Here is a 27,492-nt window from a genome sequence, read left to right as displayed (position 1 = left end):
CCATTAATAAAAGCAAGATACCGTTGTCGCGTGAAAATGGATACCAGACAAGGACTTCTTAGCGTTTGTTCATCTTCTATTGTGCGCGATTGTTATTCGATTCTGATGTAACAACGATATTTCGTATTCAACGATAGAGATACCCTGCTCTCCTTTGATTTGTTACACAAAGCCGGCCATTTTGGTCCCCGTAACTGGCCAATTAATTGCCCGTGGGATATATCGTAACAAAGGGAAAATTCATGGAATCAGGTTACGGAATCTATCAGCTTGTTTCTCTTAGATTGCTCTCGGGAAATTCAGGCTAGTGTATAAGTTATTTGCGAGTCGATGACGGATAAGGCGAAATGAGAGAAAGGGTGCGTTACAAGAAAACAGTCGAAGTAGAAAAAAAGGGAGAGGAGGATCTGTTGTGTATCGGTAGTTTGTAGTGCGATTTCAATCTTTCTACGGTAGAGCGAAGAAAGGAATTTCAAGAAGGTGAAAGGAGCCGCTAAATCTGGAACGAGAGGGGTCTTTAGACCTACGTTGCTTAATTTCCGCCTCCTCCTCCGGGTCGGAACGTATGCGAGCTAACTCGAAATTCAGAGGAACTAAATACAGCCGATACGAACAAGCGTAAAAAATATAAAAGGCTACGGAAATTATAGTGTGAAATACTGCTTCGATAAGTAAGAATTTTGCGAAGTTTATTGACAGTAAAATGTATTATAGTTAGTTGCCAATAAGGGAATACAAGTTTTCTGGTCGTTTATGGATGATAGATCTTGTCCATTAAACAAGCATGAAATATCATGAAAATTAATTGATATCCATCGCAGTCGCGTATAAACGGAACATTTAAATATAGATGAGTATTTCAATTACCTTCGGGATTTAATTATATCGCGGATAAGTTAAACGGTATATTTTCTGTTTATACCCTCATGGGAAATTCCTGGCAAGTGCAACGTTCGACGCATCTAGCGAAAATTATACCGCCGTAACACGTGTAGGCATGGCCTCGAAACATGTTAACGTCCAACTGCTATACATGTTTTATATATCCCTTTATATAGAATATTAGTTATCTCTGAAATTACTTTGGAATTACTACTTGGTGTGTTTCATTTTTAAGCGAAACGGCTCCAAGTTATCCGCGAACGGGGCTCGTATTATTAAACGAATCGCGCAGATTCAACCGAATTAGCAATTACGGTGCAGGAGTTACGTGATCCACTCGAAACGTACCGAATGAATCGAATTAAAGCGGCGAAAGCGCCACTAAAAATTGAATCATCCCGGATAGAAGTTAACGTACGATCCAACCGAGAGGGCCGTGAATTAAAACGCGAGCCACGAACGTTCTACCCGTTGGATCGATGTTTACCAGCGGCAGGATGCTTCCCTGGGAGTTGAACATCCGGCGCGTGAAAACGGAAACGGGAGTGCACAGCGTGTCTAGCGCAGCAGAGAAAAAGGTAACCGCGGGTATGCACACGGCGCGCGACTCGCTCGCACGCTCGTCTTTCGTACCAATTACAGATAGTTGCTTCTCTGATAATAACCCTCGGGACTTAATGGAAGTCGAGAGGACCATGGCGGAACGACGGATAGGACGTGGTAGAGGTTTCCGGGCCGTGCTCCCCGTCACTCGTGAGAAAATAGCGGAAACAGGTGGACCAACCAATGCTCCTAATCCAAATTAGTAATCGAGAGATATACCAATCGATTACGATCAATCTCTACGTTTCTTTCCTTTATTGCACACTAGAATTACAAATCGAGCAATATTCGTTAATGGCCGCCAGCGTGTACCTAGTCCAGGGAAGAGCAGGAGCCATTAGAAGTGAGGAAATGTTGGAAAGTAGCGTAGCGTCACTAGACAGACGGATTGGACGATCGTTAAACCGACTTTCCAGCGTAACTGGTGGAAAGTCACGAAATCGAAAGATGCACGAGCAGCGGTAGCGTCCCGATTCCTGTTTGATCGGCGATCGCAACGCTTGTCCGCGATCAGGTCGATCGTGCAACACGGCTGCGCGTTCGTTAATTCCTTTAGAGGGAAAGAACGGGCGCGAGGGTATCAGTCGTCGGTTCCACCGATCGCAATCACGGTACAGATACGGAGGGATCGGGTAATTGGGGTAGAGGATCGAATTGGAATTATTACGGGTCTAGTTTCGAGGTTGAAATCGATCGTGAGGTCGGCAGAGGTGCGGCCTAGCCTGGGCCAGGCTCGACCTCTACCGGTGGTACTTCTGTTACCTCCGTTACGAAAGCCTGAGATATTTCTATTACAGTTATAGCCGGGCTATTATCTCGCAGCCTTCCCACGGACAATTTCGAGAATAGCGTTTCGCCCCGTAATTAGCGAGAAAACGCGGCATTTTGCATGCGTAAGCCTCGCTATTTACGGAACGATGCGAACGAACAGCTGCCCACGGGAAACGATTCAATGAGCGAACGACGGTGCGGATTAACGCTCGCGGAAAATCCCGTTTTTTTTTTATTCATCGCGCTTCCCAGGTATACGTTTGCCCTCTGTAAATACCCGCGAGAGGTTCGCCAGTCTTCTGCCGTGGAAAACTCGAGCAACCTTCGGACAGAGGCGAGGGAGATCCGTGGGCGCGTCTTGCGACTTGCGTCATCCGATTCTAACGAGAGATCGCCGATCCTCTCGTTTGGTGCCTCGTAATTTTCTTCGTCGACGAACGATAGCCGTTTCCCTCGAAACTGGTAATCGCCGAAGAAACTGTTTCCCCAAGCCGATAACGATAAACAGATTGTTTAACGACGCACTTGGTTACGTTCGCCTCGTTTCTAGCACGTTTCAAGGAGAATCGGGTCCTGCTCTTTTTTACGCCCTTTCTCTTTGCTATCTTCTCGTAATCGCGATGTTTACGGACCTTTCGGACCGCGAATTGCTTACCATAAATCGGCCCCCGTAATTGTAACGGGAATAGAGAATGGTTTTGTCGTTGATTTTAATGACTTTCTCGTGTACCACTCCGAGTGGTTCAATTATCCCCGTCGATTGCATAAACGGCCGGCCATTCAACAGGTCCTCGTGTTTTATAAAAGTGATTCGTTCATGCCCATTAGACAAAAGAGTTATCAGCGACTCGTTTCCTCGCTACGAATCTCTCTTATGTAATATATCTCTCTCTCTCTCGTCACCGTATTTGTATTTGTTCCGTGTCACGTAAAGATAAAATTATCTATGCAATATTTTCGTTTTGATTTAGGACAGAGATTTCTAACGAAGCTGTTACGTGATTGGGAAGATTCCTCTTGCTTGTACTCAAATTTTGTCACGTGAACCAGAAGAAGGGTAGCTCTGGGTGTTCAAAAATAAAATTCATTGAACTGTTCAGAATTAGTCGATTGTTTGCATTCATTTTTCGATTATTTAAGCGTGTGGTGTTATATGGAATTATTGGTAACCCATGGCAGTCCGCAGAATTAAAATCTTTATCAGACAAGCAATATGTTGCATGATACTCTCTTTTGCACGTGGATTTGACGTTGCATCGCCCACCATACCATTCAAAATGGAATCCACAGCTTAAATCCTTTGCACTCCTATGTGCTAGACGAATGCTAGCAATAAAAATGTTTTTATCTGTTACGCAATCAAAAGGATGCAGGGGCTGAAACTTGGACGTATCGCTTTTCCGCAATTGAAAAGCTTTCGAAACCATTATTGCTCTCGTAATGCAAATCCCGTCGAGTCGAGTTTTCTTTCATCTTTCTTTTTTATCCCCCTTTTTGTCTCCATCGCACGGAGAAAATATTCGATTTCTCGCGTGGAATAGTTACGAGCGTTACATGACGAACAACTCGTCACGGCGCAGATGCGACCAGGATAAAACGGAACTGTCGACATTTTTATTTCGCAATAGTCATCATCCAACGCGTCTGTCGCTAGCGAGCGGGTCATGGCTCGCGTGTTCGCCACTTCTGTAACGCGACGCCGTTCGAATCTCCAGGATGTCATGCTGGCGATGGCCTGTGTTTAACGTAGATCGGTGTCATTACGATGGTTAATCATTAGAACGATAGCAACAGACCAGCGGTTCGTTTTGTCGATTCCTACGTCTATTTTCCCCTGCTACCAGACGTCCAAGACGATGTGCAAAAGAACGAGAAGTATATAGCAGCGTTTCTAGAGGTGAAGCGATACACTGGGTTCATTGGAGGTCGTTGGTATTAGCTATTAACGGAGAATTAAGAGAGCGATACCGTGACTAAAATTTAATGCGATGATTAGACGGTAAAAGGTTGTTTAATGAATCTGCAACGCGGAGGTTGAAAGCTGAAGGATCGGTACCGTGTTCAGACTCTCGAGTACACTCTCCTCTATTATCAGTACGAGTATCAGAACATGAAACGGAATTCTACCACACTTAGACACACAAATTCTCTGAAACTGAATGGACCAACATAAAAAAAAAAACTCTCAGCCAACAACTACTCGGAAGTCCATCAGAACCCGCATCCTCTGCACTTATCCCTGAAATCCTACGATCGAAAGGCTGGTACGAGCGGACGTGGAGACAAGAAAAAGTAAGTCTAAGACGTGCGCAACGTGGTTGACGCGAGCAGAAGAGATACGTAAAACGAATCCTGGAAAGGCTGTTGTAGGGGCTGGAATAATCCCAGGAAGCACTATCATCTTTCTACGCTGGCGTAATCTACTTAAGCCTGCGGATGAGCTCGAGTAGAGAAGGGACAGAGGCTGGGGAAGCCAGGCGATATTCGACATTGGCCGACGGCGATGCTTCTTCCAGCCTCGCTGGCGAGCAGGATGCTCGCCCAGTGTTCTCCATTGAAGTTATCGCGCGAACAGCTGGTCACACACAGCACGGTACCGCGTAGAGGCTAATGCATGGTGTATCGAGAAGAGGAGCACCTGTATCGCAGGGTCTACAGTTAGAATCGCGGGATTTCATGCTTGCTCCTCATGACTCGCGGCACGTACGGTGGTACACGCGTGAAACGCGAAATTTATGGAAGAAAAGGGTTCCTAGACGATCAAACGTGTCGATCGGGTATAAACTAAGAGATCCATGGGGGAGAACAGTGGAATGGAATCGAGGAAACAATCGTGGGAACGTAGAATCTGCTAGCTTCGAAACAGGGGTTGTTTTCTGGCGATGCAAAAGAAATTCAAAATAACAAAAGTAGATTAAACAAAATTATTAACACCGAATGGATTATATGATTAAACTGGAAACAATCAGCTTGTATTAGTAGAACGTTTTCGTTAGAAGTAAGGTAGAAGTACTGGAGAATGGAAGTGGCGCACGATTAAGGTCGGTCCTCGATTTTCTCTCGTTTCCATTCCACCGTAAAATCAGGAAAAGACGTCGAGAGGACTTTCAACGGACATGACGTTAGATAATGACGCAAAAAAACAACGGAGAATGTAATTTCGCGTGCGGAAGAGTCACGCGACTCTGTTGAAATGGCTGGCGCGACGAGGGACGCGTTCCACGATCGAGGCTCGCGACATTTTTACGTACGTTTCTACTTTAACGGGGAAACGGCTCGCTCGTTAGAAGATTGCGTGGTCACCTGATCGTTTCAGCGTGCTAGATAGCCGGTTACGAGGCTCTTACGAGCTGCTCTGTTCTTCTTCCCGGTGCGGCCAGCTCGCGTCCTCGCTCGAGCGACTCTCGTGTTCCGGGTGGCGGCCACCGGAAGTCCTTTCGACTCGCCTCGGTCCTCCCTGCGCTAGCACACGTCTCTTTTGTGCGTACCGGAATTCTAGCTGACCGTGTTGATATCCCGTCAAATAGTATGCGAGATTTTATTTAACCATCGCGCGCTACAAATTCCTTCGAGAAATTTATTTTTGGTATTCGACTCTTTATAGTGTACAGAGTCGAGGAAGATTGTTTTGTCTGCGGTATGCAGGGTTTCTTAGGTTATCTCGTTCTACAGATTCTTCTATTAGTGGAGAAATTTGTTTCTGGCCTTCGATCCTTTGTAATGCCGAGTGAACGCACTTAAAATTCTTAGATTAACTCCTTGAGACGCACGATTGTGAAGAAAATAAAGATCCAACTTGCACAGAATTTTCTTTAATATAAAATATTAAACCGTACGACTATGGGTAACTTCAATTTTTCGAGCTGGATTAAAGTATATTTCGCCATGCATAAAAAGCTGAGCAAAAGGTGGAACAGTTTTTAACCGATCAAAGTGTTAACAGAGAAATTTGTTTTTGAGGTCTAAACTGTTGTAGAGAAGACTTGTTTGTCGATTGTTAATTGATATATTGCTCGATTTTCAATCTCACCATTAGGACGACTATTATTTTCATCATTTCGTTGAAGTAATTAAATCAACGCGAAATAGTATCGAGTAATGATCTGAGAAGTTCATAACAGTATCTCTTAGGAGTCGCTATCACTAATACTATCACCGTGACTGCTACGCTGTAGCGTTTTACTGCGCTACCGTTTCGTGCCACTATTTCATTCCTGTATAGGAACCGTGTGCCACTTTCGATACGTGTACGTCGAGAGAACTCCATCTTTCATACGCAGACAGCGGCTGTTTCTTCGGATCGAATTAAAGTCGTCTGGTAGAACTTGATCTTTATTACCTATTCAATGTTTAATTTTAAATTACCACAAACTTTTCTATTCGTCGCCTTTCAATTCTATTTTTCCGTGCTTTACAAGGTATATTCTAAAGTGTGATATAGAAATTTCCATATCTCTCGATACGTGTTTTGAACTGCACACCTCGATATCGGGATGGGAATAGATACGTCGAACCGATACGCGTGCATTTTATTGATTTCTCCTTTTCTTTTTTATCAAAATTCATACGCTCGTCTGACGTGGCACTGCGGAGCAGCCGTATTTATGGACACCATTCGTTTCATTTAGTTTGCCTGTCGTTCCGCACGCTGGACATAATTCGTTGTTCTCGTTTGTCGCGTTTCACGATTTTTCGAAATGAAATATTGTTATGCGTTCGATCGGATAATCTGCTTCCTTTAACAAAAGAGTAAAGCATAAGTATTTCCATTCGACGCGCCATTAACATTTTCAGCTATTAAATGGAAAGTGTATTTTGTGAAGAATGGAAGTGAAGTTACCCTGCAAAAGTCTTGTGAAATTAAATCGAACGAAATTCATCGTACGAAAGTATCCGGATGAGAAACTTTACTCGAACAGTTTTTCTCGCCACGGCGCGCCAATGAAAGGAAGAAAAAAGCATTTTCTGTTGGCGCGGCTGGCTTAACGGTTGTGGTCGATTGAACTCCGTCGTTCCTTAGTTTAGACAGGAAACCAGTTTTCTTCGATTGTAAGCGTAACACACCAGTCTTTACACGTCCACGAATCGTTTATGAGTAACTTTCCTTTTACGATACTACCGATACGTGAATAAAACTCCCATTGATGTTGGGAACTTCAACGCTCGTTAGCGTCCCCGTTGCTCAATCGACGACGATCCTAATACGTGGAAAATCTCCGTGAAAGTCTCGATATAATTAAATTCTCCTTTACCAATTACGATTCTCCTGCAACCTCTCCGATTCCAATTTAATGGATTCAATTTTCTAAAGTGGCTTGAAAATTCTTCTCGTACGTGGCAATTAATTCTCGAAATTTATTCCACCGTGCAACTGTGCGCTCCAAAGAAATTGCACACAGGGCGGAGAAAAACCATCTGCGGAGTGGCCACGAGTAAACAGCTGCAGCACGCGCGTCTATGAAGTTTGCAATTTTGTATCTGCATAGCATTGAATGCGCATCGCGTCATAAGCTTCGAATTACCATAGTACAGATCTTCGAACGAGCAGCCCACGTATCGTTCATCGCCCACGCGTTCGTCCGTGTTGCATTGTCCGCAAGAACAAAACCGTGCGCAGTTCAATATCGCAACAACGTCGACAAATGTTTGGTTCCTCGTTCCCGTGCACTTACGTCCGTGGTTTACGGCTAATGAAATCGGACGAGCGCGGTGACGAATTTTGTAATTTTAACGAGCATTCACGATCGTGTAATTTGCGGACCGTGCGAATGTAAATGACGATATTTGCATTTTCCTCGTGCCGGAATAAATTCAGTCCCTCTCGTCGTTGAAAGTACGAAGATAACGATTTCATTATCCCTCGAAGTAAATCTTCCTCTCGAGTATGCGTAATAAATTTTACACGGGTGTTATCAAAGAACGATTGATCGAAATCTGTTGAGGAGCTTTTTAAAACGAGCAGAAGAAGAGGAGATTAATTAAATGAAATTACAATTTTGCATGCTGATGACTTGGTGGCTCGTTACGTGCACCGAATCAACTCGAAGGTTAATTATAATTTAATACTTGGCTCGCGATTTTGAAAAGATACCGCGCACGATATCTCACAGCCTTCGATTCGATCTACAATCTAGATTAGTCGCCAGTAGGTCTTCCGCTATGCTAATAAAGATACAACGGTGGAATGATAAGCAAATACAACGAGGTACACGCATAATCCCTGGAGTCGCGCGGCAGTAAAGTGTGCTAAAAAGATCTTACCTCGCCGTCCGTTTGCGTTGCGTATCGTCGAAATCTCTCGTTTCGGCGTAAATTTCAATGGGAGTGTAAATTAAATTAACGCCCGGGACGGTCCGCGATTGAATAGCGTTGTGGGAAAAGACGGAAGCGTTGTCTGCGCGCGTGCAAGAGCGCCGAGACGCTCGTCGCTGCAACAGTCTTCATCCTGTTTGCCTTTAAACGGTCGTTAAAGTGTCGTTAAAGGGTATCAGCGCCGTAGCAAGTGTCCCAACCTTGCGAGGCTCTCAGACACGGCAAGTTTATCATCTCCAGGAAAATTCTCATTTCCGTCGGGAGATTAAACAATGAAGGAAATAAATTCCGCGCCGCTGCTCTATAATTTCGCGTTTGACAAGACCAGCCTGGTAAGAGAATAACTCCCGCTCACCGTCTCCTCTTCTTTACGCCCTCGTCCCCCTCGTTTCTTTCCCGCTTATCCGCGATTGCTCCTTTTGCAAATGACTTCGCCGCTTAGAAGGGTGATTGCTTCTCGAGTCCTCGCGCGTGGTATCCCGTCCGTGAAATTTCTTTCGTTCCGTTCAATCGTTCGTAATGGTAACCCTTGTTTTCGCGCCGCAGTCGTCCCCCTGTAAGCTCCAACGCCTTGCTCTTTCAGTTGCTCGACGGAAAACTCGAAGAACCGGGAGAAGGCTCGTTTAAAATTGTTGTTTGCTCGAGATACGCGAGAGAAGCAATATGTTGGTTCTGGTGTGCAGTTACGCGAGGCGGCTTTTAATTTGGCGCAACGGGTGTCTGGTGCAGCTGGTTGCATAATCTATTGACAGAATTCTAAATTCACACCGTTGTCGCGGACGTTTCCAGGGATTATTATTTACACGTTCGCGCAGGTATCGTGTGCACACAGCCGCGTGTCGCAACGTATGACGCCGTAATTGACGAACAATATTGTGGAACGTGAGATTGCTGTGCTGGGTCACCTGGAATGTCAACTGGCGCAAGTATTAATGCTACGCGCCGCCTACGATACGGTCGAAATAGGTAGAAACGCGAAATTTAACGCTGAAAAACGGGCTCGATCTTTTTCGTCAAATCTCTGCGCTGCTATTAAATGTGATCGACACTGATTGGCATGATCGGCGCGACTATCGATTTAAATTGTATACACGCGACGCGTATAGGTAAATAATGCTGATGCGGTGCGAGCTTTCACGTTTATCGTTAATTAAATATGTTCACGAGAGAGAGATTCTAACGAATGGAAGAGAGGAGCTGAATATACTTGCTCGCGTTTATTGCGCGGCTGGCCTCGGCCACGGTATTGTGTTAAAGGTGAAAGTTGCATTGCTGTAGTCAATTTTTGTCACGATGATCGTTAGTGGGTCAGCACCCTTTCGTTGCACGCAGCTGATCATTAATTACCGCCGCGTTAGGCTTGCTCCGTTTCTTTATCCCGGGACATCGACCGTTGGAGCTGTCTAACACTTTATTATTAGACGAAAAATCGATTCAGCTCATATTTTACCAATACAAAAAATTTGGTTTATTTCACGAACGTCGAACCCGTTGGTACACGTGGATTTACAAACACGGAGCAAACAAAAGGGAGAACAATTGAAGTGATGTATCTACTTTATAACAGATAATAGCCATTTGTTTATATATAAATAGCCATTTGTATGCAACCTATCGGGATGTGTACGAAGATTACAAAAGCTGACAGAAATACGCGATAATAAAACGAGCAGCGATTGAAAATTTGTTTGAAACGTTCCATGGTGCACGAGAGAATTGATTGTATCCGTGTTGGAAATGCCGCGGTGAAAGCGTCGTTGCGACCTTAGCTCGGCGTCTGATCTCATCGTTCCTCATAGTTCGCGGTCAAGAGCCGTCATACCTCGTGTATCTTTCGAAACGAGCGACACTGGAGAACCCGAGGAATCGTTTTTCACTGCGTGGGATCGCGGATCCGTGGATCCTCGAGGTGGACACGGTCCAGCAGTCGACACGGTAGACGAATCGTCGTGAGAGCGATTTTCGCATTAATTGCGTATCGTGTTGCGAAACGTTCGTCGATCCTTCCTTGGTATGCAAATCACTCGCCGGCTCGAGCACGCGACCGCAAAAGATCGATGGTTTATCCGCCGTATCGGATGCTGCCGGGTATCACTTGTATATCACGGTTAGAATAGATCTGATAAAGATGGATACCGTTTTCTTCCGTAGAAAAGCGTTTCTTCGCACCTCTGAACCGTCGAACTTTTCTTTAATTCCGTTGAAATAGGAGCCGAAGAATCGTTAAGCGTTAAACTATCTGGGACCAACCGATGGCGTCTCTTCTTCTAGCTAATATAAACGCAACGCGAGCAGAACGCAGACTCTCCAATTCTGTGATGCTTCTGGCTTTCGAGTAAATATAATTCGGTCGATGGTTAATTTTGGTCTTTTCTAACGTGCCGCGATGGGACTTTATATGCGACAAATAGGAGCAATTGTCATGGATGGTGCAATTGCAGCGTCTTGTTAATTGGAGTCTTCTACTCATTAACTCTGCGCTTGGTGATCTTTTCTATACCTAATACCTTGCAAACAGATTTTTACCGATTCTAGCACTTTCTGATGAAATATATCGTATCCCAATGTAAGAATTCTATGTAGGTATTAATTTTGTCCAAAAAAGGGCGTAATGGAGTGTATTTTATAAGATTTTATTGCCATTTTATGAGTGCATCGTATGATTATCACTACGATTAATCAGGTCCAAGAAAAGTAGTGAATATAAAACGAACAAACATGCTAATAACTGTATGCACCTTAGGGACGAAGGTCAGACACGTTTATACCTTGCCACCGGATCCACTATTAATGGCTCCGTTGATGCACGCGTTGCACCCACTGCAAACACGCGTTACGTAACTCACACGTACCCTCGCTAGTTTATTTAACCCGTTCGTGTGTCGGTGCGTGCAATTTCGTACGGCTGCTTCCATCAGACGCAGCCTTCGTCGAAGTCGAACTTAAAATTAAAATCCCACGACCTGAGCACTTGGAGCTTACGCCAGGCTGAGTCTGCGCTTCGTCTCGCGCTCTTCCATGACTTCGCGAGATTCGATCTCTTTGCCTCGATCTTTTCGCTGGTCAACGTGTACCGGCATCATTTCTTTTCATTATCTTTCTATACCTCGCGCTCCATTTTTTCATTGTTTTATTGCGAGATTCAGACTCGAATCGTTCCCCATTGTAACACGCTCGCATTCGTGAAACGAGATCATGGCGTTCCAATTTTCACCGGATTCGTGGGTGTGCACGGCCATTGAATTCGCCTATTGGGGTACGCGGACGAAAAAAAAAAAATAAAAAAAGGAACGTAGGGAAAAACAGTGAACACGCGTAGACATTGAGAGCGTGTCCTGGCGTAGCACACGGTTACGGTCAATAACGCACGTTTATGCGAGTACATGAATAAACGAGCGCTTTATTCGGCTTCTGCAACGGCGATAAAAATCATTAGCAGGTACAACAATCGCGTACAGAATAGAACGTGTCACGGGTGGAAGCTGTACCGTGGAATACAATGAGTTCATAGCCTTAAAAAAGCTGCGTTTCCATTGTTACAGATTTTAGTTAAAGTTACGCGCAGCACTTGATGGTGCTCATTAGAGTCTACCCTATTAAACTATTTACATCTCATTTACTACGCGTACAGATTTTTAAACAAAAAATTATCGACACAATTCTCGATTTACCTTTATTTCTAATAAACAGGAAATAATAAACGTAATTGAAAAAGTTCAATTGGAGCCTCGCATCCTACATTTTAATACGTATAAAATAAAAAGGGATCGCTGGTAGGCGATCAAGCTGATTATAAGAAAACATTCACGAAGGAGGATGTTTTAATTGCAACAAGATAGTATCGATTAGCCAAGAAAATCGATCGACAATGTTAGCATCGCCTATCACGGGATGAGTTTCCCGGCTCGTAAATTATATGTCCATCGTGTAATCATGTATTTAAACCGATTCACCGTTGCTGAACGCCCACGCTCGTATTACGAAACGGTACGCGGTGCCTCGTAATTATTTTTCAGCGCGACCGTTGCGTTCTACCTGCTTGCGATCGAAAATCTGTCAGGAGTCGCGTAGGCGGTCGCTCGTTCGCTAATCTAATCTACGGCTTCGACCAGGTTTACGACCCGTACGTGTTTCTACGATCGCGGCCGTTTCTAATCGGCGAACGATCCGAGCGATCGCCGCGCGTTGGAAATCCTCGCCAGACGCGCGGGCCTCACGCGTCGCTCGCGTAATGATCTCCACTTTAATTATCGCTGCCGTGCTCGCTTAGTGTCTCACGATACATATTCAAGAGCGATCGCACGAATCCCCGCGGTGAAATCGTGGGGCTCGAAAACAAGCCGCGAAGTCGCGAAACAATTAGCCGATCCACGGTCGTTAGACGAACGGGACGCGGATGTGGTACGCCAAGTGGGGACCGAGAATGTGGCGCGGCATTGATTCCGCGTCAGCCACGTTCCCGCGGAGGTAATTGGGGAAACGTTTTTGCAATTTGTTGGAAATTAGCTCTCGTTTAAATACGCGACGCGGGGTGCTGGCTGCGATGAGATTGATGCAACTGTGACTCGAACGATTGTATCGGGTGCACGGTTTGCGGATCTTAAGAGAGAGAGCGGTCTGGTAATCGCGCGCGACATCGATTTCTATGGAATCGTTTTGGTACGAACAGAGCTGGCGTTCAATTAATATCAAATATATATTTCAATGAAATATTGAGACAGACACGGACGCGTTAGAAAGTAGAAATATCTGTGTTAACGTATGTGGACCTCTCGGTTAATGAAACGCTCGGTAGCCTCTGATGGAGAGCAACTTGGTATCAGCAACCTCGATCTCTGGAGACTTGGCGGCAACTTCCGACTTGTGGAGCCATATAAAATAGCTGGCAACCATATGAGCGGTCTCGCGTATACATCGCTACACTCGGGAGGCCGGGTATCGATATAGAATTGTGGGATAGCGATGGCTGATTTATAGGGTGCATTTGATACGGGATACAGGCTATCTTTGAATCGAGAAACTTTTGAGGGTTCGCGTCTGCGACCTTCATCCCCCGTAAATTTGATACCGGTGATTTGATCGTTGAATTCAATACGATTCCGATCTCACGTGGTACACCGCGTTTGCCAGCTTTCAATTTGCGGAGATCGATGCTAACGATCATCGAGTCGTAAATTCTTACTCGCTGGAGTATCCTCGGTGAGTCATGGATAATCAATTCGAATGATTCAAAGGCTATCGGAGCCTATCGTGGAAATTGTACACCTTGAAGCTGTTGTGCCAGTTTAAGACCTACGAATCCATCATTCGTTGAATAGTTAGCTCCATCCACGACTTCAAATTTAATCAAACAAAATGTCTTCCACGATTTATACGTGTGTATTAAATTGAAACAAAATTTAATGCCAATCGAACTGGTATCAGTTTTGTAAGCGTTCAACAAATTAGTTCACAAGTTTTGCAGATAATTTTTATTTTTCTCAGACGTCTGTGAATTCTGCGAGCTCTCTACTTGAAGGCTGTGAACTTTCTAACTGTTCGTGGAGAAATATTAAAAGCTAGTTCGTTCTCCTCGAAGATAGCTTAATTGTTCTGCACACTTTGAACCGTGCTAACTATTTCTACAGCGAATATCGTCCTATTGTTACCAGTGTTAACCGCTACAAAAGCTTTTCTGAACGAGCCACGTAACTGTGACTGCTTCCGTAACTGGCACTGTTTAGCGATACTTTCGGATGTGACATCCTTTGTGACGAGCGGCGGGACGCAGTCTGGACGTTTTCACTTGGCCAGTGCTCTCGACGACCGACTCTTCGGGAACGTCGGACGGAATATTAATGCGATTCGCAACCGGCGCGTGATCAACGTTGCCTGCCCCAGTTATTCGATTTTGCATGCATGTGCACGAACGCGCGCGCCCGGTGATTCACAATGCCGTGACAAATTGCATTTTTGTTCGCGCGCCTTGACGAGCTTGCGATTTTCCGCCGGAATCCAGGCCGCGAAACGAAATTGTTTCAAGCGTCGCGCGAGTACGAGGGTTAATTCCTCCTATGATTTCATTCTTGGTGAAATGGTATCGTTTGGGTGTCTCGGATGGAATTCCTCGCGAGAAGCAGCAAACATGTCAGAGGTTTCAGCGAGACGCATCTGTTGAACGCGAAAGGGGGATGAGACAGCAAGGGAAAACGGATAGCCTATTGTCAGACACGTTTTCCAGTCAGTATAAAGAATGGAAGTGTATTTTTCTGTTGAATTTCTGTATCGTATCGCCTGTATTAATGGTGTGAAAGTGTGATATAGAAATGTTATGAGAAATTTACTTGATATATGTTCTTCATCTGCGCGTGTATTTATATTTAGTTCTCTCTTAATGTTTTAACCGCGTCGCGGTGTGAAACTCCCACGCGTGAGAAAAACGAAGACAGAAATAAAAATTTTCAAGCCAGTTTTCATTCACCCACGCCCCAGATTCACACCTCAATGGGATATGTCACTGTCGCCTATCATTCCGCTAAATGCAACACGCTACGACGTCGGACACCCACGCAAAGGGATGGGTCCAACGCGTTCCTCATCCATCTTCCTCATTCTCGCCCCAAATCTACGTTGTACGATTTTTTTAACGGGCATCATTCGTCAACGCACAACGAACCAATAACGAAAAAATGCGTCTCGTTAAGTGAAATACGAGCCGAGAGATTTTTCAAACATTGCTCGCCAATGCAATAGGTCTTCTACAATCTTATATCAAGGACCAAATATATCTGATCGACCCAGAAGTTTCGTTTCAGAAATTTAATTTCGTCCAGTCGAGACATTTAGTTACTGCCATAAAGTAATTACAAAACAGGTCTCTGAATTCAGCAATGGTGCACGAAACGTTGCATGCGAACTTTGGCTAACATTTCCACAGCCATCCAACGCTCTCGTTTGTAGACGTCATTGTATCGACTTTGATCCATCGAGGCATGGAGAACGCGGGATGTAACCTTTTCCGCTTCCCTTTTTCTATCTACAGGGAAAAAGTAAACGGAGGGTGGAAAAGTAGAAGACGTACACAGGGTCGACGAAATTGGGCAACTTTGCGGATAGTTTGAACGGCAAATCGAGCTCTGGGAAATTGCGGTTTCCAGTTGTTCGAGTTCCCCTTGTGACCGCAAGCCTCTCGTGGCCGAGGACGGCGTTCCTTCGTTGCTCGTTATCCGCTTTTTCCCGTGGTAGCGAGTTACTCGTCCTCGGTTGCGTAACGCCTTGTAACTTGAACAATTTATCGAGTTAAAAATTTGTAAGGGAACGCGGAACTCTGGCTGTTCGGGGAACAGACATTTGTCTTTCCTCTTCCACGAATACTCGAGGGTGTTAAGCTACTTTTGGTACCGTGTCGTGGACCAGGAAGTTCATTTGATTAATTCTTTATAGCATCGAGTACCTTTTTTGAATGATGCTGTGGTAATATTTAATCTTATTATACGAGAAAAGTTGTACATATTTTAAGTTCGAAAACGGCACTAAAAATTTTTTTGAAATTTACGGATTAAGGGCGTTTTGGGCTGGCAAATCGCTCTGTCGAGGTTTCATCTTCGGGAAAACTCGTATTGATAAGCTTTTTCTTAATTAAAGTAATCGATCGACACGTGTGAAAACCATAACCTATCTAATATTATTATAGAATCAAAAATTGTATATTTAATGTTCGATCCATTATGGTGTCTTTCTTGTAGAATATTCTGGTTCCCACGCACTGGAGTATTTCAACAAACTCGTCGCGGTCAAGCAACCACGATTACGCGAAGGAACATCGGCAGAGATCATCTGAATTGCCCGGTCAAGGCCAACGCGTGCACGTACAGTAGTAGCGTAGGTTGATGGGCAGACGCGTTTAACCCTCGAGGCGCTGCAGCTTCTATCTCTGCAATGTAATCGCGCGCCCTATTACCACGAAGGAAAAAGGTAGAAACGCGAACTACCACGAGGAGGAAGACAAAGATCACGTCACAGTGATAAGCTCCTTTGGACGATTCGAACGTGCCCATCCACTAGCCAATCGCGTTAATCCTGCGATCGTTACATATGCAAGCGTTGGCCTTGACCGAACGATCCAACTGATCCCTACGTAGCGAAGTTAACCGTACCCTATCTCGGAACAGAGACGATTCACTCTCGTTCGAGTGCTTTATGGCTTCTACGTGCGTTACCTGACTGGACTTTGTTTTGCTTACCGGCGTGACGCTCGAGCGACTTCGCGATCAAAGGAGATGGCGCTTGATCGGGGTTCGAGAAAGCCTGCTAACTTGTAATTCGATTTTCTGACCCCTGCCAGTCGGCATCTGAGTTTCCTTGGGTTATAGTCGAAGGTTGAATCGTTAATTAGGCAAGAATTATAAAATATTGATTAGCCGTGGGTGGGTAGTTAGAAGAAAGACAGAGGATAATCGAGGACTCTATTCCGTTTGATCTATCTGGCTTTATATGCTGTTCTTAATATTTCTTACTATGAAAAGGTTGCTGTGGTATATTTAACTAAAATTGATTTTACTAAGGTAATTATAATATCTGATCGAGCGTGTTTGATGTTACAGCTGGTTCCGCAGCCGAGAAGGGGTACTTTGGTCCGTGGAGACAGTGCAAACTTCTACTGTACGGTAGAGAGAGATGCGGCCAAGGGGTTTCCAGGTTTCAGCCAGTGTGTGAGTTCACTTTGAATCTCGTTATTTCCCTTCGTATTATTAACCAAATCCCTTGCAAAAATAACAGAGTATACGATATTCCATTAACATGCTTCCATCACATTCCATATATTCTCAGTCATACTTGATGTAAAATTTATTAGAATTTCGTTAAAAAAATATTTAATCATTGTCTCAATGTCTGTTAAACTTCTTATCAATTCAGTTTAAAAATAACAAAGTATACGATATTCCATTAACATGCTTCCATCACGGTTATATTCTCAGTCATGCTTGATGTAAAATTTATTAGAATTTCGTTAAAAAACTATTTAATCATTGTATCAATGTCTCTTAAACTTCTTATCAATTCAATTAACAGTATTAACAATCTATAACATCGTCTCTTAAAGAAGTGATAAATTCTTGAAAAACCATTTCGTATAAAATCTTTCGACGACATAACCGCGGTGGTTAGACGCTTCCAGAGCTTAGTAATAATCTTTATCCCAAGGAAGACTCTTTTACCGAAGCGAATCAATCGAAGAGGGCGTCGAATCGACCGTGACATAAAATTTCCCTTCCTTTTCTGCGCAGTGGCTGTGTGGGTGGCAGGATTAGCCGCCGCGACTGCCTCTGCCCTTTTGGCGGTCCTGGTCGGCCTCGCCGTGCTGCAACTGGCGATGGCTTCCTCCGCGAAACGAGTTCTTATCTCGTACAGTTCAGCCCTGATAGGGAAAGTGGCCCTCGCAACGCTAGCCAGTAAGTATCACCCTCGAACACCACGATAATCGAAACGATCTTGATTGTTTAACTAAACAAGCGTCGATTTTTCCATCGATTGATTCCGGGATTTCCAAGGTGCGACTGGTTTTTCTGCGCGTCTGTTGATCGTTATAAAAAACTTGTACATAGCTGGTTTTGATTGAATAATTGATAATCGCGAAACTGGTCATCGAGAGTTGATCATTGTAGTGGCATCGAGATAGGCAAAGATGATACAGAGGACGTAAATAGATAGCTGGGGGAAATAATTGTACGAGACGAAGGGAGCTATAAACTGGTAGAAATTGTAACTGGAAAATTCGATCGAATAGCGTTTGAAATTGGAATGTTCGAAATTGTACGTCATTATGTATTTACGTACTTGGTAATTGAGAAATTTGAATGGAAATCGATTCTGGAATTTAAATAGCGTCATCTAGTTAATTATTGAAATGCATGATAATTTATTTCAAATTTATTTTTATTATTCAATATACAGAAAATTAATTTTATAGCAGGTAGTTTCTGGATTTGAAAATTGTGATTTTTCCTACATATTTATGCGTATTAATGAAATTACAGTATGAAAGGGTGAAAAGCGGGGTGTACTTTGTTCTTAGATTTTTAAATCCGTGAGAATTCCAAAGCGTAATTCAAGCGAGAGAAGTCCTTTTGCACCTGGGACAGCCTGGAAGTTTTGCAATAGACTGACCACGGTAGGATTACTGGTCACTTGTCTACTTACTGGCCTACTTACCCTTAGACGTAGAATCGAATATCTGCGGTGGATCTTGTTGCTGTAAAGCGATACTCGCTAAACTCATAGATCGTGCAGTCGACCACATTCGATGAATGAATGTCTACCTTTAAAGTTGCACCTTTTAAAAAATAATTACATAAAGCTAGAAATTGTACGGTCGTGTACCTATCAGACATTCTACTCACACCTATTTCAAGAAGAAGCAATCTTTTAGTTCTCCATTTTAACAGAAATTAAAATAACACTTTTCGTCTTTTTATTTTCAGCATCGTTGGCTATCGTAGCAGCTAGTCTGTTCGCCTTACAGACCGACGACAGAGCCAGCAGTTTTGTCATCACAAGGGGAGAGGCGTTTTATATGCAGGTAAAGTATACTCCTACTTTATCCCTGGATTTTAATATTTTATCCTTAGTCTATAATCATAGTTGGGACACCAGATTTACATTTTAAAATAATGCTCAAGATTTTTAAATCGAGCCTAAATAAGAATGTTAAAGGGCAACGGTGTATCAAAGGGCGTGTATGAAGAGACACTTACCCGAGACTTTCGCATGTAGTATTCTAATGTAAGTTATAAAGTTTAAGTACAACTCTTATGTACGTTCGTGTACTTCAAGTTGTAAACTAGTATCCGGTATATAACATCCTCTTATTAAACATCCACCGCGATGCATATTTCATCATTCCCTACCTCTATTCTAACTACGTACATGCAAATAAGCGTCCCTTCGTTCTCGCTTACAGTACTCAGTACCAACAAGATCCCATCAGCTTTCCACTGGAAATAACCAATCGCAGTCGACGCCGTAGCCACGAAGTCTCATCAACCCTCTCATAATACCATTTGACCCAAACAATTCCGTTTTCATCCCCGCGCCTTCGCCCCTCCACTTAACACCATTCAACAGCGGAACGAAGTGACAGCTGTTATCGATCAACGATTTCACCGTCTTCCGATAATTAAAAAAGGAATCCCCGTTCTCTCTTTCCTTGAAAAGACTTACCGCTACGTTCGTACCTCCGTTTCGCGTCTGCGCCAATAAATCAACCTCGAACTTACCCCGTTGCAATTTTCCCCGGGAACCGCTAACTCGTCCATCGGACTTGGTTCCTTTACGACCCTTCTCATTAGCATAGTAACGAGAGAAGCTAATATCGGTGAGGTAGTAAAATTAGCGAAAGAGTTAAATTAGTTCTATATATTGCAGAGGGAAAATAGTTGACATTTAGAAGAAACCAAGAAATTTTATTGTCGTTAAGGGCAAGATTCGTCGATATTTAAATACTGACCAAAAGAAATTAAAATATTGACCAGTAAAATGCTGACGAAAAGGTACGAGCCGTATTTAAACACCCTTAAACTTCATGGATGTTAATATATCTATACCTACATATCTACCCACAATTATTCGATAAATTCGTTTATAGTCTCGCTAGATTTCTTCGAACCGACTATACACTTACCCACGAACAGTTTTTCGACCCGCGTCTATTGCCTCCACGTCGAAACCTGTTGCGCCTATCTCGCGGAAGTGAAACCGTTGCGTGTTTCGTCCGGCCTGCCTGTCGAGGGGCCAGACTCGCGTTGCCCCGATAGCCCTGCGTGATTTATCACTACAATTTCCCGACGATACCACGGGGTTCGTCTGCGTGGGCAGATCCAGCCTAGCCCCGTGGCTTTCCCGAACAGATGCCGCCTTACGTTTGTCTCGATTACGCTGATTCTGGTTCTCCCTTATCAGAATCCACGATGTCGCGTTGCGTCACGCACGTGTTTTCTAAGACACTCGAAGAATCAGGAATTTCTAGGAGAACATTGCGTCCAGTTCTGTGGAACAGCTGGATTGTAAATGTTTAGAGGAATGATTGGGTATAATGGAGTTAATTAATCGGCAGGGGTGGTTTCGAAGGGGTTTTCCGTGATTCGTTAACTATTTAATTGTGGAATTGATTTTTAAAATTCCTTCGCGCGAGCCTCCACCTCGCAGAGTAAATTGCTTCACGGACTCGTTAACGCAGATTCGCATCGACAAAAATAGTAGTCCAGCACTTGCGTCAGACTGTTTTTCCGCGGCGAGATTGAACTTCGTGATCTAGCACGCTACGCGAAAACGCGAGTGGATGCGAATTTGCATTTGGTGGGATGATAGCGCGTCAATATAGTGAAATATGACGGTTATTGGGATACAAACGATAAGCGTGATGACGATACGCTTCGACTATTCGCGGGTATCGTAAGCCGACGAGTCTAGTTTCTCCTCGGCCGCAGACGAGTTGTTGCAACAGTAATCGACGGAATGACAGACGCACGGTTCGAAAACCGCGGCGGCTTCTATCCATCGAGTGGCTTCTGTGTAATTCTTCACGTTACACTTAACTCTGAAACGGTACTCGAAGCAATCGGTGCGCATAGATTCGCGAAAGAAAGTCCCAGTGAAATTACGGTGATGCTTTGCGCAGAATTGATTTCTAAACATAGCCGTTCAATTATTCTGATGCAAATTATATCGACGGAATATTCAAAGGATACAGTTTTTTCTTGGCGAACAAAAACTTATTATTTCTCTACGATTCGAACACTAACCTTTATCACTGGAAAAATGTTTGACGACATATAAAAATTGAAGAAATGGTATTCGAAATGTGGAATTTCGTGTTTAGAAAAATCGCTAGAGTAGGAAGAGGATATTAGCATATGGACAGTCCTCAAAAGCGTACAGAAATTAAAAACACTGTGCCTCAAAGTACAGAATTTTGCATCCGATAAAATTGAAGAGCGGACTAAAAACCTATCGACGGTAGACGATACGCAATTGATTATCACCTTAAAGAAAAATAAATGAAAATTAGAATCACGTATACCAAATCATATGCGCGTACAATTACCATCATTATCGTCCAAGAAACCTCTCGATGTCTGCGAGAATCGAAAACACCGTCTCTTAACAAAACTTACGTCACTATCAGCTGACGTAATCACGGTACACAACAACAGCGTAGCATAATTAGACACCCATCACGTTACGTCGAACCTAGATGGACTCGTTTCGCTCGCGATAGCCCATTCAGCAAATTTTCTGAACCGCCTCGGGGCCAATTAACGCGCGATCGATCCGGCGATCGAATCGATTTCCAGCCACCTCCGATCCCACCTCCGATAATCCAGCCGCGCGTTTCCCTTTCCAAAGCGAGTGTACGTACGCAGATTTTAAACAAGGCGCGAAACGTGTACACTCGAGCCGTACGATCGGGGAATTAAATACTTAAAGGCCACCTGATCAGGAACAGCTCGCAGGTGTCTCGTTAAGCCCCCCTGCCGGGCTTAGTTAGTATGTGTCAGAGCATCCACGGCTGTTGGACACTTTAAAAACAATGAGACGACATCGGTGGACCCTCAGTGAACGTTTTGGCGCGGATCGTTCGCCAGCCAGTTCTCGTTCGTGCCCCCGTTCACCATTCGTTTCTGTCGGTCGAACTTGCCGCGTTTCCACGGTCGCGCACAGTGGCTCCCGGCGCTCGTCCCTTTCCTGGGTTATTCGTTCGAACGGCGACGATCGCGGGCCTAATTAAACGCCGATTATCGGCCAGTCGCCAGTGACTTTACCTGTGAATCGACGACACTCGTTTGAAACGTTGGTGAACTTTGTTTGCATTAATTAATTCGTTAGAAGAGTGTTTTTTTTTGTTTAAACCTGTCGCGAGCTCCGGATATTTGTGATGTAAACTAATGAATTTTCTCGTAAATTTGAAAATTGGAAAACATATTATTGAACGTTATATAATGTGCTCATTTAATCGCGAGTGATTTTCCGATGAATTTTTTATCAGCTGGGTATTTCCATTCCCTGGCACGGTGATCTGATAAAATTACGCACAGTGGTCAGAGTGGATTCCAATAGACGCAAACGGATAGTGAAACGTTTATCGGATCGGGGGACCTTAATTTCTGGATTATCAACGAGCAGACGTTCTTTTTTAATTTCGCCGGTTGATACGTCGTGTTCTGGTTTATCAAAGCACATCGCAGCTGTGAAAACGAAAAGCGTTTCGCAAGGATCGTTGTGTGTTTCGTATGTCGGGAGTTGTTGAACGGGTTACCGTTTGGTAGCGTGCTACGGTGAAATACGAGATCGATACGGGTTATCCATCGATACTATTACACGATTAATCGGTGGAGCAACTTAAATAGCCACTCTACGGTTATTTAATCCTGAAAAATCTCTGATCGTCCTCCTCCGTCGCAATTAATTAATATTCAAAGAGTTTTACCGATACTGAAGTATTTCATTACAGTGTAAAAAATTAAAGAGATCAGTATACACGTATATAAGGCGCCAGAGATAAAAATAAGAAATAATATAGTAAAAAGTGACGTCGGGAAATTAGTGACGGAGAATTACCCACCATCTGCTCCGCGGATATAAAATGGCCGTGAGGCGTATGTAGATTTCACGAGTGGCCTTTTATCCCCGTTACGTGTGACAATCGCCGTTGCGGGTATCCAATAATCCGGAATTCAAGATGATAGAAAAGAAGAGACGCAGCCTTCTGCGAGAGGCCAAGGACGAGATCGAATTGGATAAAGTGAACAAACAAAAACAGGGCAAGGTAAAATCCATCTTCGATTTAGTAGCGACGTAATGATAAGTCGCGACGATCTCGTGGTCGTTGGAAATATCATTGGCAAAGCGTCGGAGAAATATAAGGATCGTATAGCTCGTAGCGTGACATCGATAAAGAGAGATGTTAGCCGGCGATTTTTCTAGGAAAAGGGAAAATTTCACCGTTATAATGAAACCAGTGGCTCGATACGGTTCGCTGGAAGAAACAAAGCTTTTTCTTCTAACTTTCTTGATATCATCGCGGACGGATATTCGCAAAAAGACGCTTCGGTGGTTCAAGTACCATCATCAATCAAACGAAGACGCGGAACGTCTTCATGCATGCGCTGTTTAATCGTGCGTCCATCAAGCGTGTTTTTATTCCACCCTTCTTAACGAACAACCACGATGGATACTGGCCAATAAAAGGAGCCCCCAGGAAACAGCGTTATTAATCAACTTGTCGCCAAAGCTGTACGTTTGGCTTTCCCGATTCCCTTCCCTTCCATTTCATCGACCGGATAGGCAGAAGCTGATGGAAAGGCACAATGGGAGAAAAAAAAAGCAGCGGCGAATTAATTATTGCGGCGAAACAATGGCTTCCCTTTGTACGTCTTAATTAAATTCCGCTCCTCCTTCGACCTTTTCTATGTCCTTTCCTGTTCCTCCTCCAGCTCCTCTTCCTCCTCCTCTTCCGCCACCCGTTCCACCCCTCTCTTCGTCGGTGATCGAGCGTGTTTCGCAAGAACGGACAACAACATCGGTTAGCTTCGTGGAAACAGAGCCATTTAACGCGCTGGTAACAAGCATTTTCCCGTGGAACAATGAGGGCGGACCTTACGAATTCCAGAACAATACCACCGTGTTACGTCTAACGTGTCGCGTAGCTGTCCCATTCGTGCAGCTCCTACAATAAGCTGCCTCTGATAATTGCTCTGTAATTAATTTAATAACCGGTAAAAATGGTTGATCGTTCCTTTGCTTAACCACGAGCATCCACGTGTGCACGTATACCGCGTTTCGTTGTTCTTAATTGTAACAGCATACCTCAGGCCCAGGATAATTTTTTGAATATGTTATTCAAAAAAATCAGCTAATTACGTAAAATATCGTCTGTAAATTACCATGTTTTTAGATCGAATCAGAATTTCACCGTGCCTGTTGGATTCGATTCTGTTTGTTAATCGATCAGGTTGACGATGCGGAAGAATTGGTGGTTGAACCGATTTCACCGTGATTAACCTGGTTCGTCAGATATTTATTAATGAGGGCGATCAACGTTTGTTTTGTTACAGTTGGCCGCCATCGCCTTGAACTTTGGCGTGCTGGTAGCCGCAGTGTACGAGGGCATTTATGCTCGACGGGGTGGAGACCCGACGAAGATTAGGGTTGTCAGCGATCCTCGTGCAGCCACTATAAATAATCCAGGCTACCGGGAACATCAACCAACGAACGGTGAGTTCGTTATACCCGTATAATTGCTAATTAATCTTTCCTTGATTTTATTTAAACGTAAAATTTAATCAAGCTAGATTACGCGAATTATAACTTCCATTATAAATTCAATTATACGCACGCGTGAGCAATATATTATTAAGAGATGAGATACAACTAGATGGGATTCATTTAACGTATCATATCCGTTTCTTTTCTTCTCTACTTGTTTATAATTCGAGGACACACGCGTTTGTAAAACGTTTGACGCAATTGTGTCATCGAGTAAAGGTCTAACGAGGAGCAACAATGACTTTACCGCGCTGCGTTTTGTATTAAAGGACAAGGTATTGCAAAACGTGAGGAACACGTGTCTGGAATTTCAACGCATAACCATCTTTTTGTCGTAATGGCGCGTGAAAGAGTTTGCCAATTACCTTATTCATTCTCACGAAATTTCAATCTGATAAATGAACTTGCTCTCGTGCTGGCGCTTAAATTATTGCATTGTCGAAATTAAAATTTTGTCGGTTCAGAAGTTTCAATAATGATTTTTAGAAATACTATGGTAGCTTGTCGCGTGAAAGTTTCGCGTAAATAACGTACTTTGGGTGAATTTCTCTGGGACAAAGAGAAAGCGTTTCAACCTTTCAACGCGAAGGGAAAGCCTTTTCATCTCTGGAATGCCATTTATGCGGTTAACGAGGGAATCGTATCCACTTAGATTCTAATACGGGCTTCACCTCGGTGCACTGTTTTAAACGGGTTACGTTCAAGGCTGCAACGACGAACTGACAAAGTAAGAGAACGATTTTTATACTTCGTTTTCGAGACGAACATTTTACTGCAACTATGACGTTTATACAAGAACACTTGTAAATACAAATATAAGAAGCATCCTTTACCTTACGTAACACTTGGTTACATAAGTAATTGAACCTTGAATGAGCAAGATACTGTTCCTCGATAGAGTATGCTTCTATTTAAAAAAAAAAAAAAATGAAAGGGAAAGATCGACCTTCTAGCTTATTTTTATTAAAATAAAAAAAAATACTTTCTGCCGTAAAAAATCCTTTGGAGGATAAAGAGATATACAGCCGAACGTTTTAATGCAAATATTATGCGCAACCCTTGATAAAAATTCATCTCACGCAGCTCAGCCAACGTAATTCAAATCAAAATTTTTCCAATACGAGCCATATGTTTCCTTCGACTCTTTCGAGTTGTGTTTCTCGACCGGAAACGAATGCTAAATATCCAACGAATGCGTCGATCGACACGTGTTAGACGTCTCTTGGTTCTCCCCTCTGAGAGAAGGGTGCTGCGCGCTGGGTGGAAGTCGAAGGACCTTCGCCTAGCAGCTGATGGAAACTCGATATACCTTGGAGAAATGTCCTCGGATGTGAAACGTGATGGGAGTCAAGGTGACGAGGGCAAGTAGACTGATCGTACGTGAGGGATAGGCAGAGAGAAATAAGAAATAATGGTCGAGACAGAATAGCGGTGTACGTACATTCGAGGAACAGTATAAAGTGACATATAAGGGACAATAGCTGGCAAAGAAACAGATCTGACTGACCTTAAACGATCCGTTTCAATCCTTTGACTACTGCAGACGCCTAAAAAATTTACTTTCACTTTAGAGAGAAAGGGTGGCGAATAAAGCAATCTTCATTGAACTGAGAAATTGGATGCTATTGAATCCAATGATAATTGATAGACATTATAAAATGAAATCTAGGGATATTCGAGTAACGGTGCATTAGTAGACGCAAATGGACGTTGTAAAGAGAAAATTGGAAACACAGAGAGATCGCGAACAAGAGAGGGCAAAGGTGAAGCGCACGCTTTTCGCATTACTCCACGTTCGGATGATACATACATGGAAAGTAATTGCACCCGCGTGTGCATCGTGCTCGATCGTATCTCACGGTGAATTAAAACGTCACGACGAATTTTCTCGTAGCCAGAGTGCAGGTGCGCTTAAATATTACTCGCGCGTACGTGGGTGCATGCCTTCGACGTGACGCGCGGGTGCATCGAATTGCAACGCCCTGCGTTGCCCTCTGGATTTTCGCTAAAAAAAATGCTCCAATCCCCAGTGTATTTTGCTAGAACGAACTCGAGCGTGCGAACGCGTAGGCGTGTTTATTTTCAGTGGAACGAGTAGCGAGAGAGAAAATATTTTTCTTATCGAATTTCAGGTGGTACCATCTCGATGACCGACGCCAGCGGAAAGCCTTACGTTGGCGGTGCCGGAAACGGCTCGATGGCGTCCGTTGCGACGTCCGGAAGCGTGGCCAGCACGGCTTCGCCGCTTCGCAGCTCCCTGAAGAAGCCAAAGCCGCTTGGTATACACAATCCTGGTTTCTCCGCGCACAGCCCAACCCTCTCGAGGAACGGCTCGCAGAAAAAGGTGCGCATCCAGACGCACTCCACAGAGGTCTAGAAGAACCACGGGAATCGACGCGAAGTCGACTTTGAAGTCAAAGAGGCGGCGGCTGCGAGACGAAACCGAGGCGGGGCGATAGTTGGTTACTCGGTTTCGAACGGAAACGGAGCAACGTGGTCGGGAGGAAGCCCTTTCGTCGACGATAGAGTGGATGATCATTCCACCGGTCTTTTTTTACTATGTAGCTTTTTCAGATACCGTTGCGAGAACGATCGCGACTACTTGTTGAAAAGGGCATCGTC

The 27,492-nt window shown here is 43.9% G+C and overlaps 1 protein-coding gene across 1 annotated transcript in view; it reads left to right on the top strand.

Moving 5' to 3' along the window:
- Positions 1 to 27,492, top strand: part of LOC143428814 (uncharacterized) — a 38,440-nt gene extending 10,948 nt beyond the window's left edge. Inside the window, exons 2-6 of the mRNA XM_076903957.1 lie at positions 17,151 to 17,258; positions 17,835 to 17,999; positions 19,029 to 19,126; positions 24,660 to 24,819; positions 27,003 to 27,492. Coding sequence (XP_076760072.1) covers positions 17,151 to 17,258; positions 17,835 to 17,999; positions 19,029 to 19,126; positions 24,660 to 24,819; positions 27,003 to 27,247 — 776 coding nt within the window. The 3' untranslated portion in view covers positions 27,248 to 27,492. The remainder of the gene's footprint in view (positions 1 to 17,150; positions 17,259 to 17,834; positions 18,000 to 19,028; positions 19,127 to 24,659; positions 24,820 to 27,002) is intronic.

Source organism: Xylocopa sonorina, chromosome 11, assembly GCF_050948175.1.
Source record: "Xylocopa sonorina isolate GNS202 chromosome 11, iyXylSono1_principal, whole genome shotgun sequence".
Taxonomy (NCBI): domain Eukaryota; kingdom Metazoa; phylum Arthropoda; class Insecta; order Hymenoptera; family Apidae; genus Xylocopa; species Xylocopa sonorina.
The sequence above is the reverse complement of the archived record's forward strand: the minus strand, read 5'-3'. Positions and strand labels throughout refer to the sequence as shown.